The following is a 21,738-nucleotide window of genomic DNA, read 5'->3' as shown; positions in this document are numbered from 1 at the left end:
CTAATCCAAGTTTAGATAGCAACAGTCACCTCTTTGGGCTCTGCTCCTATATATTTTTGAACAAAGACCACAAGAGGTTGTGCATAGTTCAAGGAGCCTGTTGCTGAGATTCTTGGTTCAACTAGAACTCTCCAAGATGAAGTGAAGGAGGCTTACAGGGGTGGACAGGGAAAGCTCTAGCATATATGTTGGTGATAATCAAAACACATGCTACTCACTAGCATATTGACAGCATACCCCACTCTAACCCAAATAAAATAATCTTGTTGACTTTCAGAAGAAACCCAAACCCCATACCCTTATACAAGGACAAAGGCACATTACTCATAGTCTGTGTTAATGAAGTGAAAAAAGAAGCCTGTGTGCATTTTCTAAAGACTTTCAAGCTTGACCTCTTTTATCGGCAAAGCAAGATTATTTTGCTGAAAACAGTTTGAATGGGCAGAAACATCCTGTGGCTTGGATTTCTTCCTTGTGGCATGACATTGAATTAATTACACTCAGGATGTCCCAGGAATTCTCTACCCTTGTCTTTGTCATGAAAGTTACTCAGGTACCTGACTGGACCTCTCTGAAAACATCTTTTAACATTGTTGTTTTTTCTGTAGTCATCCCCACTGGATTCAGTCTTCCCCACTCAGACTGATCCTTGCTCCTCTACATGCCAGTCTCTTACTCAGGAGGCTGCCACACAAGTTCAGCTGTCTTGGAACACTCCTGGAAAGTCTTTTCCAATCTCTCTTTTAGTATTCTTTTAGTCCCCTTGCCTCAATTGATTACAGAAGCTTGCTCCTTTTTGTCCGTCTTTCATTTAGACTTTAGCTAGATTCCTTACCTCTTACACCCTTGCCAATTGCCTCCAAACCATGTTTGTTATTTTGTTTCACTGGTATTAATGAACCTCTGTACAAAGGCACCAGCCAGTGTCTTTATGAAAGAAGGTGAGTGAGGTGGGCTCATGGGCTACATTATTCACCACTCCATCACAGCCTGAACCTTATCAGAGAGAGGGAGCATTTCCCACAACATGCATAAAGCAATCATGAAGGAAGTGTGATTACCCTTGTGCCCTTTTGTGGAAGGATCCCCTCCCATCACAAAGAAAACTCAGTAAATTTGAGATAAGCAACACCTTCTCATCCCTTCCTCACCCGGACAGGTAACCCCTGCATCTCAGCTTTCCTACTCTTCTCTGTTCTTCACATTTCTCTGAACTCAAGAGAGAGGACAGCTACTAACCTTTTTTTGTTGTTGTTATTGTTCCTTGTTCTTTCTCTTTTCCCACAGTAAAGTTCAGCTTCACTTTTACTCTTTCCCCTTCATCTTGGTGATTAAGCCATGGGTAGGCAAACTAAGGCCCGGGGGCGGTCCAGGAATCAGCATGTTTTTACATGAGTAGAATGTGTGCTTTTATTTAAAATGCATCTCTGGGTTATTTGTGGGGCATAGGAATTCGTTCATTCCCCCCCAATATAGTTGGCCCCCCCCGCAGGTCTGAGGGACAGTGGACCAGCCCCCTGCTGAAAAGCTTTGTTGATCCCTGGATTAAGCGAATGGCCCAAGCATAGTTATTAACTCATTTCTGTGTTTTTCTGTACTAGAATTTTAAGCCAAAAACCTGCCTTGTTGTTTATTTGTTTATATTGGCATATAATCTTTACATTTATTTATATTAATTTATAAATAAATATTGTATTTGCAGCTGCATCATGTTAAGAATACTCCATACTAAAGCCCCCAAATTTAAGTCAGCACAATTCTGTTTGTGTAAGCACACTATAGTCACCAGTAAGAAAGATGGAGTTGAAGTACGAGAACTGGGGGAGAAGAGGGTAAGAGGGTGACTAGAGCAAACCTATCTGGACTGAGCTCAACTGAACACAGGGGGTTGTATTCAGTATATTGCTAAAGTGAATGTTCTATCAGCACAAAAGTTTCTGCTTGTGGGACGGAACACTGTCCCCTGCCTTGCCCCTTAAATCTGTTCTGGATGTTTCCCCAACCCTCCAGAGCAGATTTGCAGACTGCACAGGCGGAGAAGAGGGGAGAATCCCTTTGTGCTCGTGCTAATCCTTGAGCTTGCACAAAAAGTTGAATACTTCCCAGAGCTCTAGTTGTTTACTTTTCATGCAGGTTCAGATACATGTGGGATGGGTTTTTCTGCATCAAAAAGGGGAGAAGGGGACCTGGAGTCCTAGGAGGAGCAGGTTTTCCCACCATGGAAAATAAGTGCAAAGCACCTAGAATGAAAGAGAGGTTCCATGTGCAACATTGTGGTTGACATTCCTCACTTTGATGAATGCTAATTAGTAGTGATATGTTTACTGGTGCTCAGAGTGCCTCAGGCATCAAGTTTCCTTCCCCAAAGCTGTAAGATGGCCAGTTAGTAGATACACCTTGTATGGCTTGATTGCCACAGGAATCAGGCAGTGAGGAAGACCCCTGCATATTCCAGTTGTCACCTCTCTCTGCATAACTTGTGAGAGTCACTCCTGCTGCAGATGCTAAGGGATGAGCTTGCTCTGGTTCCCCTAATTTCACCTGTTTAGTTCATCTTTCCAGACAAAATGGGATTTCATTGAGTCAGATACTGTACTGGCGCAGACTTAAATTGGCAGCAAGAATGAACTCCTTGGTATAACATCATATTAAAATTACATTTTTGAGGTGCATCTCCAATTGTATTCCTGTTGTGTTGCCTTAATCAAAGAGTAGCGACTTTCCCCCCATTAACACCTAATGTGAATGCATGTGTGAAACATAATGTATTACTAAGCCATGACAGGAGGATATGTTGCCTGTTTCACCTTGTCTCTCTTATGTCATCTGAAATGTTATACCATGTCAGGTCTTTGAATGCTTTGGAGATGATGATATGTTTATACATGTCTTAGTTTGCATTCTTAGTTTTGTTGGCAAGTGTGTATACGGTGCCAAAAAGAAGTTTTTGACACACATTGTAACCCACATGAAATTCATTTGAAATTATTCAAAGACTGATTGGACTTCAATGAAATGTATAGTTGCTGTGTCTAGCAGCATTTGTTTTTCCTCCATAAGCCACATATTTTTATCTGTGTCTTTTTGTGGGATTTCTTTGGCAGAAACAATTCCTGGCATGTTAGAATGTGAAGGGTTCCTTCTCACCAGCTGAGTCTTTCAGCTGGCTGGGATCACCAAGTACCGTAGTGGTAATAACCCTTAGTATTCTAAATCACACTTTTTAGTTAAGATTTTGAAAAATATTTCTTTTAGATGCTACATTGGGGGGTGTGTGTGCGGGAAGACAAATTGTCTTATATTTATTATGTATCAAATGTTTCTGTTGCTGTTTCTTAATCTTTTGCATGATCACGGAACTCAAAGTACTTTCCTAAAAAGCCAATAATTTTCATTAAACTAGAAGAATCTTTTTTGGTAGTTAAAGCAGAACACTGTTAACAAGGAATATTGTTGAAACAAAATTTAAAAAAAAAATCCTTCCAGTACCACCTTAGAGACCAACTAAGTTTGTTATTGGTATGAGCTTTTGTGTGCATGCAACTTTAGTTTTCATTTCCCTCTACTCCCAAATATATCTAGTAGGTGGAATCCAGGCTTGCCCTCTATGAATAGAAGGACTCAGTGTTAGAAACTGGGGAACGCTAGGAGCCCCGTGGCTCCTGGGACCTAGGTTGTGGGTGGCAAAACAAAATGTCTAGGCATCTTGGGGGGGGCTGCCCCGCTACCAGACCAGGCAGCCTCAGAGTGCAAAAACAAAAAACAAAAAAAAGGGTAGTGCAGCAGCAAAAGACACGTGTTGTGCTTTGCTGTGACATCACACCTCCCTTGTGCAGGTGAGGTAGTCTCTAGCTATAGCAGCGCTGCTATTCAGTCATGTCAGGTCTTACACTTTACAGTGTAAATGCTTGTGGATGTCAGTTGAGCTACAGCAGCTCAGCTGGTATAAATTGATGGTGGATTGGTTTGGAACCTCATATAACAACTTTCATAAGTCCGAAACATCTATGATGGTTACAGTGTAATTTTGTATCACAAGGCTAGGCAAAGTTGGCATGGTTTTTATTTGGGCAAAAATTTTAACCCACCCAGAAGAACCATGCACGTCTTAGTTCTGGGGTTTTATTGTTCCATTTGGATCTGTTGGGTGTTAGCCAGTGATGTTGTTCCGCTAACACAAGAACTTTTGACTGTGCAGAGGAACTTTCCCTTGCTCTCCTCTTGCACCTCCCCCCCAAACCTGTTCTGGGGTGTTCCTTCAGTGTTTTATCCCTGTATGGCACAGCTGCGTATTCCTGCGTTGCAGGGGGTGGACTAGATGATCCTCTGGATCCCTTCCAACTCTATGATTCTGTGTCTATGTCTGAACCCTCCAGAGCAGATTTAGGGAGGATGTGTGGGATATGGAAGGAGAGGAGATTTCCATTCTGGTGTGGGGGGGTGTAGTGTTTGCTGTCTTTTTATAAACTGCTCATAGACTGTTCTGGTATGAAGCAGTATATAAATTTCATTGATAGGTTGAGAGTTAAATTATCTTCTTTGATCAGAACTGTTTACACAGAAGGCTGTAGTGTGCTAGCAACTGGTCTTGGGGAAACTGCTCAGTAGCAAAGCAGCACTTTTCTTTCCCCCTCTCTATAGCTTTGTGCACTTACACTACAGCTGCATAATTCTTAGAAAACTCCTGGTTCTTCAGAGCCAGGATTGCCAGCAGCCATAGCTGAGCACTATGATGAGTGAACTCCTAGCTCTTTTAAGCTAACAGGCAGATAACAAAAATATTCTGCCATAGGTATGCTAATTAACACATCTAATGTGATTTTTGTTGGAAAAAAACAATGTAATCACAAGGCAAGCCACAAGTGACAGAATGTAATTGTCTGATAAATAACGCAGTGCTATATTTCCCAACAGTTGTATGCAGCTACCATTTTCTGCACACAACTGGCCCTTTTATTTCCTGTTTCAAGGAAGGCTATATTTTATACAACACAATGTACATCATTAATTCTGTAAAGGATTATGTTGCACTGTGTTTCATTTTCATGTATAAAAGCTTGGATAAAAAATTCATGTTCAAACTGAGCCCGCACCTTGTAAACAGCCTAAGCTTGGTTGGTTTCCTTGCCAAATCTATAGAAATCTTAAAAGTGGTTTTAAGAAATGGGATCAAATTCTGTTTGTTGGACAGTGTGACTTCAATATTTTATAGAATACTTCAAGCTCAAAAGCTTTAAAAAGGATATTGGCCCAAACAAAGATATCAAAACCTGGGTTTTTACACACCAAATTAATGTTTCTTGATTCCATCTGAAACAGATCTATTCATCTTACAATTTATTAGGGGAAGCACGTTGATAGCAGAATTAGTGCCTGTTGAAATATTTCTGTGCTCTTGATAAGTGTAAGAGCCCGATGCCAAAAAAAAAGAGCAAATGGTTTTTGAGAAAAATAATTTTACAGCTTATTCACCAAGTTGATTCTCACAGTTCCTTGGGGAAAAAATAGGAGAGGTAGGGAATGATTGGTGCATTTAAAAAGTGCACCGATATTTCTAGATTCCTAGGTAATGGAAACAAACAACTTTTTAGATTTACACCATGTCTTACTGCTTTTCCGATTTAAAAAAATATCTAAAAGATTGTGTGAGCTTTGAATTAGCAATAAGCTTATACAGGAAGCAAAAGTTATTTGTGATGAGAGTCCTGCACTTTTACTGTTTGGGAAAGAGGTGACCCATGTTGCCTAAAGCATCTGTCCCTCAGCAGTCTGTGCCTGAATGTCTAGCCCCTTGCCCAGCAAAGAAGGGGCTTGCTTTGCAGTTTAGATTTGGAAATTGGCTCCCTGAGGAGTTCCCTGAAGAATCTGCTGCACCAACAGAAGTTAGGCAGAGACTGCAGAGCAGGCTGCTCCACCTCTTCCTTGTTGGGTCCTGATCTAATTTCCCTCCTCCTGAGTTTAACTTCAGGAAGGGATACCAGAAGCAGACAGGCAAGTGTCTGGCTCACTGCTGGTTCAGGGCTTCGAGCCTGGTTTATTCATGCCTGAGAGCCAGCTGTATATTTATGGTGTCTCCTGCATCTGGGCAGAAGAAGACAGGAGCACTTGCAGTTCAGCCCATAAAGTACAGCCTAAGAGCCTGGGAGCACCTTCCTCTTTGTTCTTCCTTGTGTGCTTGTGCAGGTCTTGCCACCTCCCTCTCCCTCTCCAGCAGCTGTGTGAGCTCTGAGTGCTGTCCCTGTCATTGCTGCCCTTGGATCCCTGCACTAATGTTAGTTAGGGGCTTGGAGACACACAGGAAGCAGCCCCATAGACACCACCTCACCTGCCCTCATTATTGACACCTCATATGATCACACACTGTCCCATTAGATCCATTTCTGTTGGAAAATATTGCGGCTTGGGGCAAGACAGGTGCACAGCTACTGTAGGTGTGGGAGTGGGGAGAAAAGGGCAAGAAAAGGCAGGGGAAATGGGGGAGCAGCTCTGATTCGCTCTAGGAAAAGCAGCTTCCCTGAGCTGTCAAGTTGAAAGGATACATTCAGGCATAATATTTGTAACATTTAACAACTTTAAAGATGTGCCCCCCTGTAATTTTTGAAACAATATTCTATACCATCTCTATGGAAGTTTCCTTGGTCTCAGGGTCAGGATCTAGATTAATATTGACTGGCTTAGCTATTTTTGATGTGATCAATGTCTAGCCAAGGTCTAAGCAGGTTAGGTTTCTAGTTGCTTAAACAGGTCCTGTTTGACAAGGATAGAAGGAGATGAAATTTGCCAGGCATAATGCTTGGGAACTGAATGAATGGAGAACTATCATGAGCATGATTCATAATTTACTTAGAACAATATGAGGACTCTTTTTTCAAAAGTTCCATATAGAATCATAGAATTGTAAGGGACCCTGAGAGCCATCTAGTCCAAACCCCGTGATGCAGGAATCTCAACTAAATCAAACATGAAAAATGGCTATTCAGCCTCTGCATAAAAAGTAGAGTACATCACCTCCCCAGGGCATCTATTTCACTGGCAAACAACTCTTATCGACGGAAAAGGCTTCCTGATATTTAGCCGGAATCTCCTTTTTTATAACTTAAAGCCATTGGTTTGGGTCCTACCCTTCAGAGCAGACTAAACCAAGCTTGTTCCATCTTCCATGTGTCAGCTCTTTAGATATTTGAAGATGGCTATCAATTTCAGTATTCCCATTGAAAAGTTTTCACTGAAATTTAGTAGTGGATTGCTTATTCTTATAAGTGTAATAATTTTGCCTCTTTTGAAATATCGGGGGAGAGATTAAAAGCCAGTTGTTTTCCTTTTTCTTCTCTTCTAGGCCCTTGATGAGCCTCCATATTTGACAGTGGGCACTGATGTGAGTGCAAAATATAGAGGGGCCTTCTGTGAGGCCAAAATCAAGACAACAAAAAGACTGGTCAAAGTCAAGGTATGTATGTGTGTAATTTTTCATTTAAAAAATAGCATATATTCAGAGCACTCCACAATGTATGGGTCTTGAAGTGAGGCATTTTAAGAGGGATGAGTTAGTGAAGTACTTCACTAGGACTGAGTGCTCAGTTGTTCTCCCTCTCCAGTAGATTAACTTCCTAACAGTTTCTAAGATCACTTTGAGGGAGGGACACAAATGATAAGCAGCACCAAAATGTCATTAGTGTTGTTTTAAAAGCAACACCAGAATGTAGACGTTGCATAATCATTTAATAATCCTGCTAAATTTCATTATGCCACCAATATATCTGAAAATAAAGAAAAGCTATAGCCCTCTTCAGGTGTTCTGATTAGGATTTGGGGGAGTCTACAGGGATAAGCACACTACATCTGTTTGTTTCCCTTCTTGTTTTGTCACCCTTCACAAGTTGGAAGGCAAAGTTTTGAAGCAGGAAGCCTCATGTGGTGGATGTTCCCTGTGTATTTCAAAACCCTGCTTTTATAAAATAATCATTTGTATTAATGTAAAGTGCTGTTTGTTTTTAAGCAGTTTAGTTAATCAGTTAAATCCAAATCTCCTGCTCAAAACACTCAAGTTCTATGGGATTCAGTTTTCTATAAATAGACAGTATAAATGTATGTATCTTTTATTGTTTGCGTGTAATACTTCAGTCATAAGCTAATGATGTTATTACTGATTACTTTTCTGTGCCACCCTTCCTTCAAGGAGTTAGGGAAGCATGCATGTGGTAATCTCACAACAATTGATGCTGCTTCATGGCTGAGCAGGAATATGAACAAAGGTTTTCTTAGTCCAACTCCAGCACTGTGTCCTTTGCATTACATCTCGTTTTCCTTTATAAGGGAAAAAAAGCAAAATAAATTAATGGAGATTATAAAATGGGTGGCGCTTCTAATGTTTTAGATTTTAGTGGCAAATAGGGCCATAAATAGGGGAGACATGCTATATATAGTTATTTGTCTGCTAGTGGCATAATTTGCAGCTGCTGTAGACTGGCTAAGCTCAAACTCAGAAATATCTGTACACCATGTGGGGATGTTGAAAACGGATGTGCCCTAGTTGTGGAATGCCCTTCTGTTAGATGTATGTTTAGTGCCTATTATTTTTTCATTTTGTTGCCAAGTGAAAAAACTATTCATTTGCCCAGGCAATTGTAGGATATTAGCTTTATTTATTGCTGGAGGTTGCAGGCCCACTCTGTCCTTGAGTAAAGGCCTGTATTTTAATGATTTGGGCTTTAATCATATTTGCTCTTATTATGAAGTGGATTTTTAAAATTGCAATTTGGATGAGTTTTAATTGTATTGTTCACCACCACAAGATTGGTTATAATGAAGGGTGGCCTAGAAACATCCTGAATAAATAAATAGTAAAGATAGCTATATGTACACTTGCTCTGCTTTAACAATCCTTTAAATTGTGCTTTGCAGGTAACATTTAGGCATGATTCATCAACTGTGGAAGTTCAGGATGATCACATAAAAGGCCCTTTAAAGGTAATATATTTGAATAATTAACCATGAAAAATATTTCCTAACAAATCAATATATTTACAGTGATGTATATATAGATATAAAGTTAGGTGTAATTATTGAATAATCCTACTACATTGCACCACAATTACCTTGTGAAGAATGAACAGTTATAATTTAAGCAGGATATAATATAGTTTGCATAGTATTAAAATCTGAGCTGTTCTGATCAATAGAATTCAAGTAGAGTAGCTGGTTTCTGGCATGGTACGTACAGTGATAGAACAGATTCTGCAAATAAATGGGTTGGGATCCAAAGGATAACACACAGTGTTCTGGCCTCTCCTTTTCACTGCAGCTTCCTGGGCTTCCCTTCCCCAGCCCAGAAAAGCCACTCCTGAGGGTCAGGGAAAAGTACAGAATGGTGTGCAATATGTGTGCCAGGAATTGACAACACACATTGCTATGCACATGTGGAAGTGTCTTCTGTTCACTTATTGGCCTCTTTGGATCTCGGATCAAGTGTTCTGTACAGTGTCTTGGCGTAGCTTATGCCATTTCTTCTGATGAAAAATTTAGGCCAGGTCTAGTATGCTGTGCGGAGAGTCATGCAAGGGACCTGTGTTGAATTTAAGTCTCCCGCACCCCCTTTGAACTGCTGGACCACATCCCCATCCCCTATCACAAACTGCTTTTGATACACCCCTCAGTTTGAAAAGTGCTTGTCATGTGGTTCAGGGGCTGCTGTACAAGGACTAAAGTCTTGAGCCCCCATTAATAGCTATTACATTTTTGACTGAGCATGTTAAGGAAAGTGCCTGGCTGGGTAATTTTTTAGAGTCCAGGAAATTCTGGTCTGTGGGGGTTGGACTAGATAACCCGTGTGGTCCCTTCCAACTCTACAATTCTGTGATTCTATGATTCTTTATTTACAGAAATTTCTTGAAAATTATTGTAGTGAATGAATAAGTGTAGGAAAATGTGTTGGGAATGGATAATCTTGTGAATTTTGCCATGAAGACAAATGAGCAGGATACTTAAATTCCTGTCAGTTTCTCCTCACAGATCTTTCATTAAAATCCATGTATTTTTTTCTGTTTTCCAGTTGTTTGGCACATCTAAAACACATAGTTTGCAAATAACTACATTCAGAACTGCATGCCTGCAAATATTACTTTTTGTGGAATATATAGTGTTGGCTTTGAGATTAACAATGAATTTATTATTTTAAGCAGTATCAAAATTTTAGTTTTAATGGGACAGACAGTGACTGCTGCCCACAGTGGCCTTGACCATATTGATGCAGCTGCATACTTTGCTCACTCCCACAGTTGTTGGAAAGGTTTCCTTAAATCCAGTAGCTGCCAGCAAAGCTGTTTGTTAGTTGGAATTGTTGGTTGCTGCTGCAGAGCAGTGAAGAGAGAAGGGAATTCCTGTTGTTATCTGCATGTGCTAGGAGGCAGGGGAGCATTGTGATCAGCACTGTGGAAGTACACTGTTGCTGACAGGCAAGAGGGGTTGTTATACTGGCAGTCAGCAACCACACACACACTTTCACAGTGCAGACTGTGAGACCCCTTCCTTCAGCACCACCTCCTAATGTTTATGACAAGAACTATCCTATCTCCCCGTCAGCAGCTTCTAGCAGTGCTGCTCAGCTCACTGATTCACTGGCTGGTGCTGCGTAAACAAGACCATATGCCTGGTTCCAACCAGAAGAATGAATAGTTTAGAGGCTTCTCATAAACTTAAGTACTTTTATTTATATGCTGCCTTTCCATAGTTAAAGCTACGCTCAAGGCACCTTACAGTATAAGAAAAAGACATAATTACAAACATAAGTAGTCATCAACAATAAAGAAAATGCCAAAAAGTACAAAACCAAATTGAAAAAAGATCCACTTAAATCATAGTATCTAAAACAAAGATGCAAAATAAACAATATCAATAAGAGCAACAACCCCCCTCCCCAACAAAAGTACCTAGGCAACACCCCAGGGTAGCAGCCTCAGCTATTGTAGCAGGAGTCAGTCAACACCCTGCCCTCCCAGGACAGGTGGGGAAAAGGCCAGCAAGGCAGGGAGCAGGTCTTCCAGGATTCAATGGAGTTCTCATAAGCACATCCTGCTTCAGCCAGAGATGACCTGCTATCCCTTTTCTTGCAACATGTTTCACTTTTCGTGGTGTGACGCAAAGAATATGTTTGGGAGTTAAATTCTGCTGCTTTGGGTGTATTTCCCTGTTTCCTGGTGGAAACAAGCCAATGCAGGATTTAACTCTGCCCTCCTACCCATCAGGTGATATAAAAAATGATGTCAGCTTATGGACAGATGGACGTGATTTGGGGGAAATGGCTTGGTGGGCCAAGCGTGCCAACAGGCTGGAGGTTTCTCATTCCTACCCTAAAATAAGCAAGTGTAACCATTAGACTTTACTGAAATGGTGTGTGTTTTACTTGCTGATTCCTTAAGTTGTTGAATAAAGCTCCGCAGTCACTCGTCTAATAGTGAAAACAGCACACGGCAGAAAAATATTGTTCCTTCTAGAGAACAATGAATGGTAACTGCCATTAAAATGTAAAACAAGTGGTAGTATGATGGAGGAAATGTAGTTTCCTTTTTGTTTTCTATAATATTAATTGCTCCTTTCATAAGAACTCTCCAGGTAGCATAAGACAGGAGACAGAAAGGAAATATGGTGGTTAATTTAAAGAGGCATGCAGCTTTTTTTAAATATAGGAATATTTAAAATACTACTTTAGAGAGAAAATGGGTGACTTTCTCAGTCCGTCATCCTCAAAAATCTAATAGCTATAATGACTAGAGATTTTCTTTCTTTAATCTTTGAGATTCAGAGAAATTGAAACATCAGTGCCTACTTATTTAGACTTTAAAGGCATGGTAGAAAGAAGTTTGTTTTTTGTTTTAGGCAACTATTTTAGGGAATAACTTTGACCATTAGCTCTTGTTCACCATCTGCTGGCAGTAAGGAAGTAGTAATAGGCAGATCAGCATTTCTGAAAAGTGCCTTTTGGAAGCATTTTGGGGTAAAAGTTGGGAAAGCTGTCTTTTAAAAATAATTTAGGCATACCGACTCTTAAAAAACACTTGTTTCTGAGCTTAATTTTTGTGTACTCCAGGGTAGCAGTTCTATGCTAATTAATTGATTTTCTTTGGCTTATAGTTCTATATACTGAGTTGAATCCAGATTTTTCATGAGTGGAGCTCCACTCATAAGACATTTTCAAAGGGGGATACAATTTTCACTGATTTATCCTTCTCCTTTCAGCCGCATATCCCCCCTGCCACCCCTCCCCCCCCCGCTCTGGTGGGTTGAAGGACCCATCAGATGAGGTAGCACAGGGGACTGCAAGAGGAAATGGTGATAATTATCTCCTTTCCTTCCTTCAGTGGTGGCTTCCACTAGATCTTAGTCCCAAAAAGCTCTTCTGTTCACTGGATCCAACCAAAGGTGGTGTGTCCCATAAATAATAACTTCACTGAATGTTTGGGCAGGTGTGTTATACATTCCAGCCATGTCTGAGCAGTCATGTTATACTATGTGTTCACTTTGGTGGAAGTCAGTAATGTATGTCTCTGTTTTTTCATGAACTTGTGTCATATGTACTAGTGTTTTTTAAAATCTGAGTTCCGGATTATTGGTTATAATAGTTATATTTAAAGGTATAAGATAACATCTGGAGGAGAATTTCAAAACTGCAACTTCTGTAGGCCAGGATCCAAAGTGTATTGTGAGTGCACCATGGCTGTTCATCTCCCCTGCCCAGGTACTCCTGAAGGTCAGGAGATCATCAACCTCCATAGCAGGTGTGGGCAACCTTTGGTCCTCCCATTTTCCCCCCCTGAAGTCCAACTTCCATCATCCCTGACCAGTGTAACAGGAAGGGCTGCAGCCAGAAAAGAAAACTGACCATCTGCCCCATTTGCCCATCTCTTTGCACACAGTTCTCTTTGAATCTTCATCATAGAACATATTTTGTCATTTTTTAAAAAGATGCCTTCATATAATTTTATTGCATGTTCTGATATTTATAGCTTTCTTGGTTTGAGTGAAACAAAATTCACTTTTGAAATAATCCTATTAAGTAGTTCTAAAAGGCACCCTCTTGGTACAAATAGATATATAGTTTGAAGTCTGAAAAGTAAAACCTGACATACATTAGATTGCCTCAGAGGCATGTTACAGAGCCTTGTGTGAAGATGGTATGTTTTTCAGAATTCCCCTTCCCCCAAAATGCAGCCACACACACTTTATCTGTAGATTGGTTTTTGAGAGCAGAAACTGAATTTAAAAGAATAAAAAATGAAATGTTCAATATTTTCTAATTATTGCCTTGGAGATTACCTAAGTGGCTTTTATGTTTTAGGTAGGAACTGTGGTGGAAGTAAGGAATCCAGATGGAACATATCAGGAGGCTGTCATCAACAAATTAACAGATGCTAGTTGGTACACTGTAGGTAAGGAAATGCAACTCCATTTTTCACCAATCCAAAAATTACAGGTCAGGAAAAATATGTGTTTTTTCTTCCATAATAAGTAGTGAAATTGAGTTCTTGTTTTTTATATTTAGTGAGTGTTTTCTTTAATTGAAATCTATATATGGCTTCTTAAGAATATTCTTGGACTTGCTGCTTGACAACAACAGGCAGTAGGCATGGAGATGGGAATGGGGAAAATGAAGAAAATATGGCAGAAGAAAATAGAATAATGCAGATTTATGCAAATTGGTGTGTGTGGGGGGGTTAGTTTTAGTTTGAGATTATTCAACAACATTTGAAAGGGTCTCCCCCACCTTTTGAAATTTTTAGAGTGTTCCCTGCCACACAAAAATACACAGTTTTATTGAATAGTATTTATACTGCTGTTTTCTTTTACAATCACAACATGTGGGGAAAGTGTAGAATTTGACTAATAACATGCTCATATTAATTTTCTGTCTAAGAAAGAGGGGGCAAGAAAAAGGGACCATTTGATTTTCAGTGAGTCCTGTGGTACCTTGAAAAAGACTAAAGACAACATATGAGAAATCACAGTGCACCTGCTTCTTAGATGCAGGTTTTTCTGAGCTACATTTTTGGAGTTGATTTTAAATTAGAATTAATGATGAAACTATAGTTCTAGTTGGTATGCTCATTCAGGCACTTCAGAATGATGATTTGTTTCCTCCTCCAACAGCCTTCATGACAAATATGCATCACTTTAATATTGATGCCTACTAAGAAAAGATAACATTTCTCAAGATGCAAAACTTATTTGCATGCATTTCCAGAGTTAATTAATATTTCCATAAGCCTTGCTCCTTTATTTATTTTTTTATAAGTAAAGTTTTCAGATTCATGGAGGGCGGGATAGGAAAAATCCAGTTGATCTTTCTCCTGTAAAACACTGCCTAGCTTCCAGCTTACAAATTTGATTTTAAGACTGCAATGCAAAGTGTACTTATTTGAGAGTGAGCTCCACTTGAACTTACTTCTTAGTTTTGAGTAAACATGCATACATTCAACATTTGTTTAACGAAGACTTTTCAGTAAGAAGTGCAGCCTTTTGCTTATAATTAAAAATGCAAACAATATTACAAAGGCTGCTTTTGCACACAAATCAGGCATGAGCTGTGTGCTAGTGCACACATCCCTAGTGTTCCCATTTCACTCCTTCTTTCTACAGTAGATAAACAAAGCACAAACAGTCAAGCTTAGACGTACATGCAAACCTGGGATTCTGGCTTGTTTCACTCAGCAAACCATGATTGCTATGCCAACAACAAAGCATGACCTTCAAGTTAATTGTTTTGTCTGGCTGAAACACACCATGATCCCAGGTGTAGATTTTGCACTGACCAAGCCTAAATTTGGCTTTTAATTGATTTTATTAGTTTGCATTTCATTATATTTGTATAAAGCAATGAATGCATGCAATAATAAATGAATATAATATAATATAATATAATATAATATAATATAATATAATATAATACAATATACTATAATATAATATAATATAATAATAAAAATAGCCTATTGGTTTGTTTATCCACTTGTGGAAGGGAGAAGCAAAATAGGAACACTAGGGCTGTATGCATGAGCATGCACCCCATTCATAGTACTGTTTAATCAACCAAACCTTATGGCTTAGAAATATGTGCAAACATCGACTAATTTTTGGTCTGAAATAGTAACCCCTCCAAAGAAAAGGAAAGAAATATCCAGCATCTCTTGATGCTATTCCTCACTCTTATTTTCTGTTTCTATTACTTTTTGGTATTTAGTCTTTTGCAGTTCAAAATAGTTTGAAATGTTAGAACTGAGTGAATGCAAAAAGGCCGAAGATTGAAAGGGAAGATCAAGCTGTACCCTCCATGTTCACCAGCAGTCTCTTTAAGCTGCAATCCTTCTTGCTCCAGTGGATTAGTATACATAGGATAACAGAGTGAGCATTCTCCCACAGGGGGACTGGCTTGGCTTCCTCTGTCTCCACACATCTTTTTTAGTTTGATTTCAACATTTCAAACAATAGTAAAAAAATTAAAAGCACCCTCCCCTTTACCAAAGAAGAGAGGGCCTATCACCATAATTACCCAGGTGAATGGATTTGTAAAAGCCCTGTTTAGAGGCTGCATTTCTACCATAAATACCGTATTTTTCGCTCTATAACACGCACCCGACCATAACACGCACGTAGTTTTAGAGGAGGAAAATCCATAAGCATGCCACCCGTAGGCATTTCCTCCATAACACGCACAGACATTTCCCCTTACTTTCTAGGAGGAAAAAAGTGAGTGTTATGGTGCAAAAAATACGGTAAGTACCTGGCCAGTACTTTCCCCCAGTAGAGATGGATAACTAGTGTGTGAGGATCTCCAGAGGCCTTCAGCATGCAAGCCAGATAAAATCCTCCAGCTATGTAACTGGGGAGACAAGACCAAGAAAGAAAATGTATTTGAAGATTCTCTAGAAGCTGGACTAATTGAAACTAAGGACAAGAAAAAGACTGTGTCAATCCGAAAGTGGAGGAGGAGACTCCAAACAACTTCAGTCCTAAGTTCTTCTAAAAGCAGCCCTCCGAGTACTCTAAGCCAAGATGGCAGTGGCAGCACAAGCCCACAATCACGGTTGGAGATTACTGTTGAGATTCTCAAATGTTTGGAAGGGTTGGAAGTGGAGAATGTCATGCCCTGAAATTTCAGAAGTTCTTTCCTGTCCATTGTCCAAATATCAGAGGATCACCTCAGCATTCCAGCATTTCCCCCATTAAAGACATTAAGCTAGCATCTCACTAAAGCAAAGTACAGGGGGTTATATTCAGGAAAAGGGAAACACATTAAAATTTGGACTTCCAAAGAATCCTTCATCATCTGCAGACATGCAGATACTGCATAAAGACCCTGTGCTCCTTACTGACTGGGCTTACATCATCTATACAATTTACAACAACTATTCAAATATACAATAAGAAGCATGTAAAAATTTGAAATTGGAGATCATCAGCTGTTGCAGAGATGCTTTCTTCATTGTCTGCATAAGGCTGACAGCAGATCTTCTTACCAACAATAATAGTTGCAGATGACCAGTAGCCTTAACTCAGAGATCTCAGTTCCACTCAAGGTAGAAAAATTGTTAGGTTGGTGGACTTCAGGGTTACCCTTGATATATAGCTTCTCATCCAGAAATCCAGTTGGGTCATCTAAACTACAAATGCTGATCTGAGCACATGGGAGGCCCACTACACGGAAGCATTGATTTTGTGATCACCAGAGCATCTCAGCGGAACATAATCTCAGGAGTATAAAACCTTCTGGAACTCAAGCTGATCGGATTGGCTTTGCTCTACTTCTCTTACCTTCTACAGGCACATCATCTCCTGATCAAGATGGGCGCTCAAGGTCTGCATCAAGAGAAGGCGGGCCCTTGATCAAAATTAGTCTGTGGTACACAAAAAAGGGACCCTCAGTACCTAAAAGGGGAACAATCTCTAGACCTAGCAGATACTATTCGGTGATATAAATGTCTGCAAAAAGATAATGCAACACACAAATAAACTCTTGAGTATTTTATTGATAAATTGGAATATTGTCCCTTACTGAGCCATCTCCAGAGTTCTGCTTTGCAAAACTCTCAAGAAGAAAAATACCTACACAGCCTAATTCCCTAGAGTACAAAATTGCAAAAAAATTAAGATTGCAAGAGTTTCATATGGAATGTTTCCCATTATTAAAATTTTGTCCTTTTATGAAATATTGAATGGCAAAGTACATCTTAATGCTTTGACTGACTAATATGGGGAATTATTATTAGTGATGGACATTGAAAAGCGAATTTTTATTTTTCTTCTTCTCAAAATCTGATTTTGTCTAGGCAGCTATTATTCAAGGACAACTTATGAAATATCTGTTCAGTGTGTTATACATGTCAACCTTGTAAACAGAATGCATTAAGACAGTAGAAAATGCAGAAACATGTTGTTAAAGTATAGTGCATTTATATAAATTAGTGATATTTTGTGTCATCTACACTTTAAGCTTCAGTAACTCCCTTTAAGGATGTATTAAAAATAGAGAAGTATTTAGACGCCAGTTTAAATAATAGGATTATGGGCTCCATGGAGCATTGGCTTGATTTTGGATGCTGTAATCTTATAAATTGGAATTGCAGTTTCAAGTTGACAAGTCATTTAGAAGAATGTGCTCTTAGAGAACTGTCTAAGTGCATGATATAAATATTGGTTGGGAATTTGTTGAATAAGCAGAAAGTGCTTTTGTCCACAAATAGGCAGGTTGCTGATCTTTCCTGGATGCATCCACTTGTCAAATTGTGCTCCAGGGGATCCCTTGACCTTTCATGAGTTGCTTTTGGGGAAAGGAGGAGGATTGTAGTAAGGGAGCAGAAAAGCCTGTGAATCGTAGTCCTTTGGATCCTGGTCACTTAATTTGAATTCTATAAAAGATATTGCCAGATGACACAAAAATATAGGCTATTAATTCTTTTAAGCTCTACTACTACAATTGGTTATACAAATAACTAATGGTTGAGTCCTTAGAAAGTTCATAAATTATGCCTAATAGATTGCAATGAATTTATAGTAATGGGCAAAACCTATTTAAAAGTGAAAGAGAATGCCTTGAGTTCTTTGTTGATTTAGTTTAATAAATAGCTTGGCCTTCATCAGTTTATCACTGATCAATCCTCTTAAGAGTATTATGCCTTGCAAAGGGGTTGGTTTCATTAAACATACAATTAAAAATTATATATGCACATGCACAGATACATTTTTAAAATTTGTACACTCTGTTCAATATATTCCTGTCATACTTTGGGTAGATGCCAAAGCACATTTAGGAATAATTAATTCTTAGTTACTGTTTAAGTGAATAGGACTTAAATTGTACTTGGGTCTATACTGAATCAACTTTAAGTCATAAGACAAGATTTGCTTGTTTTTAATTGTAATTGGACAAATAGATTAATTGTGTTTCCTTTTTATGTTTGTTAACAGTATTTGATGATGGAGATGAAAAAACTCTTAGACGTTCTTCGCTTTGCCTGAAAGGAGAGAGACATTTTGCTGAAAGTGAAGTAAGTATTTCTGATTAAATGAGAATTAGCTTCTTTTTGTAGATCCATGCTATTCTGAATTTTATTTAGTTATGTTGAAGGAATCTGGCATGTTATCCCACCAATTAAAGGAATGTAGTAACATGGCTTTCTGAAAATAATGGATCATGATGTGAGTCTAAGAAATCATTTCTGCTTATTGAGGAGACCTTGCTGTTGAAGTCATAAGCTCATGCTACCATGTCTTAAGCCAAAATACCTTTTACTCCCAGATTAGTTTTTTGTAGAATGGAAAGTGGAGCAGAGAAGATGGGCCATTTGTACAATACAAATTTTAACACAAAATATGCTTAAATATGTTTGCTTTCAGTGATGATAATGTGTATGTTAAATGTATACAAGCATGCTTATGTAAATCAGACTAAAAACAAATAGCTAACATCAGCATGTCCACAGGACAAATAAATTCTATAACAGGGAACCCAAGCATTTAATTAGCTGTGAAAACATATATAATAGTTACTGCTCTATCAAGAGAGAAGTTAATTTCTGGTTAACTTCTTAAGCTATAGTCTCTCTACACTTTGATGTGTTTGTGTAAACCATTCTACACCATGGTAACCTGGTAAGTAACTCCAGAGTCTATGAATTCGCAACTGAAAATTGCTAACGTGTGGCTGCCTCTCCAGAAAAACAAAAAATGCATAAGCAAACTGAGAACTGTTGCTCTTCACAGTGCAAACTTATGCATGTGTACTCAAGAGTAAGTCCCATTGAGTACAATGAGCCTTACTTCCAGGTGAGTGAATATGAGTGTAGCCCTTAATCTCTTCCCAGACTCTAATTCAATGCTGTTTGTGCCATATTTTGGAATTTCTGCTGCAAGAGTGATTTAAAAAAAGGATGTTGCTGCTATTTAGCATAGTGAGAAGCAGATACTTTAAAATTTCTCCAAGATGGATCCCTAGGTGCATTGTATCCCTACAACCCTGCTCTTATTTGCTCTCTAATGATTTCCTCTTGATGGTTCTTCATCCTGCTACAGAGGGCAGCTGTTGCCATTGAGAGTACTATATCTTGGTGCTGTAGAATCAAAAGTTAAATAGAGGGTGTGGGGGAGAGAAAACAGGAATGACTGTACTTACACATTTGTGTCCAAATGTTAGGTATTTTGATAGGCAGATTATATTGTTCAGTGCTGCTCCTTCCAATCTCTGGCATGCTCTTCCTAGAGAGCCTCACCTGATGCCTACATTAATGTCCTTTTGACTCCAGGCAAAAGCTTTTCTGTTCTCCCAGGCCTTCTAGCAGCATTTATTATTTGTTATTTATCATTTCTTCCAGTCACTGCAGAGAGATGATAGTTTGGTCAGTTTTAGCTTTTGTTGGGGATGAATCTTGTCAATATGCTAATTGAATTAGTTGCTGGTGGCTGGTTTACATCTGTTTTATGCTGAGTTGGATTTTATGACTGGATCTTATTGCTGAGGTATTGCTGGGCTGGTTTTATTGTTTTATAATTGAATTGCTTTGTTTATAATTTTGTTTCTTTTGCTGTTGTATGTTGCCTAGCGACTCATAAATGAAAATTTACTTTTAAAGAAAAAAAAACCTTGTAAAAGGCTAGTGCTATGGAAGGCACTTCCAAAATTTTGTTGGAATTGCCTAACATCCAAATGCTCCGTTTAGACTTCTTGTGTGCTCGTCTCTTCTTCTGCTGCATGAGGACTTTTGCCAAGTGTAGTTTCACTTTCAAAGAATCTTGGCTTAGCATTATGTCTGGGCCTGGAATCTTGGGTTACAACATATTCTGGTCAGTCTCAATAAATCCATGGTTTGAAGTTGGCTTGTTGGGCAGTTAGTTAGTTACTGTTTGTTCTAAACTAGAATTCATGATTTTACATATTATGCTAAACCAAAATTGGTTGCGGGGGGAGGGGGGGACACCCATACTCTGCAGAAGTCCTCCTCCTGACTGTGCAGGAGGAAAATAAGGAAGCATTTCTCTCAAGCTATTGGAGTCCTGTCCATATAGCACTAAACTGTGGTTTAGCATTACGTATAATCCGAGCCATTGGCTACTCCAGAAGATCACTTTTCAATTTAATTTAATTGCAGTTTTCAGTGCTATGTAATGCATTCATTAATATTCAGACATACTTTGTTGATGAAAATTCCTGAGTCAGTTCAAATGGTGATAAATGTAATGTATTTTTCAACAGACACTAGATCAGCTCCCACTTACCAACCCTGAACATTTTGGGACTCCTGTCATAGGAAAGAAAACAAATAGAGGAAGGAGATCAAATCACATGTAAGTTGTTTTTGTTTGTCATTTTTTGTTGATTTGTTATTATCTTAATTTTCAGCAGGTAGTTTGAAGTTGGTAGAAATGTACCACATAATTTAAACTGAAAGTGCTGTTATGTGGCCCAATGTGTATTGGAAGCAGGACATAAGGGCTATTAAAAAAACCCAGACAAATTTGTTAATGGCGTGGGACAAGGCCACAGCTGGCCCAGTGTATCTTAGAGTGACATAAGAAGAATCCTACTGGGTTAGAGTAAAGGCCTATCTTGTCCAGCATCCTCTTTCCCACAGTGGACAATAAGGTGCTTCAGCGTAACACACAAAAAGGGCATAAACACAACAAAACTATTTTCCTGTTTCCTAGTGACTAGTTCTCAGAGGCATAGTGCTTCTGAACCTAGAAGTTTGGCCATTTGTAAAAAGATCTTGCATGAGTTCCTCATTTTAAAATTATATCTAAGCCAGTGGCCATCATTAGATACCGTGGCAGTGAATGCCCGGTCAGAAGTAAGATATGTCTATATAAGGAGGTACTTTTTAGACAGTCCTGAATCGACTGTTTGTTATTTTTGGAGGTTGGCTTCACGTGCTGGTAGTTGTAAGGTAGAATCAGCCTTGAACTCCTAGTGTAAGTACAACTTTCCCCTTGTATTTAGTAGTGGGCTGAAGAGAGGCTACTCAAGTCTGCCATGCTTACTTGTACTACCGGATATGGGTATTGGATCTTGCTGCTGTTCTTTATTTAAATATTTTTTGTTGTATACTATATGCACACATTCAGAAAAAAGTGGGGGTAGTCATTGGTACCATGTTATGGATATAGGTTATGGGGGGCATAGGTGACAGAGATGCTGTTCTCTGAATTTTAACTCAGCAGATCAAACATTGAAATAGAGACATAAATGCAAATGTAATG

At 39.0% G+C, this 21,738-nt stretch overlaps 1 protein-coding gene across 11 annotated transcripts in view; it reads left to right on the top strand.

The window, feature by feature from the left end:
* Positions 1–21,738, top strand: part of ARID4B (AT-rich interaction domain 4B) — an 86,415-nt gene that overhangs the window by 25,448 nt on the left and 39,229 nt on the right. For all 11 annotated transcript variants that reach the window (XM_083496797.1, XM_083496792.1, XM_083496788.1 and 8 more), the window contains exons 3-7: positions 7,337–7,447; positions 8,902–8,967; positions 13,331–13,421; positions 18,454–18,533; positions 20,735–20,826. In XM_083496797.1, coding sequence (XP_083352923.1) covers positions 7,337–7,447; positions 8,902–8,967; positions 13,331–13,421; positions 18,454–18,533; positions 20,735–20,826 — 440 coding nt within the window. The remainder of the gene's footprint in view (positions 1–7,336; positions 7,448–8,901; positions 8,968–13,330; positions 13,422–18,453; positions 18,534–20,734; positions 20,827–21,738) is intronic.

The sequence above is a fragment of the Podarcis liolepis genome (assembly GCF_965112155.1).
Source record: "Podarcis liolepis genome assembly, chromosome: 3".
In the NCBI taxonomy this organism is placed as follows: Eukaryota; Metazoa; Chordata; class Lepidosauria; order Squamata; family Lacertidae; genus Podarcis; species Podarcis liolepis.
Note: the sequence above shows the minus strand (reverse complement) of the source record. Positions and strands in the feature narration are given on the sequence as shown.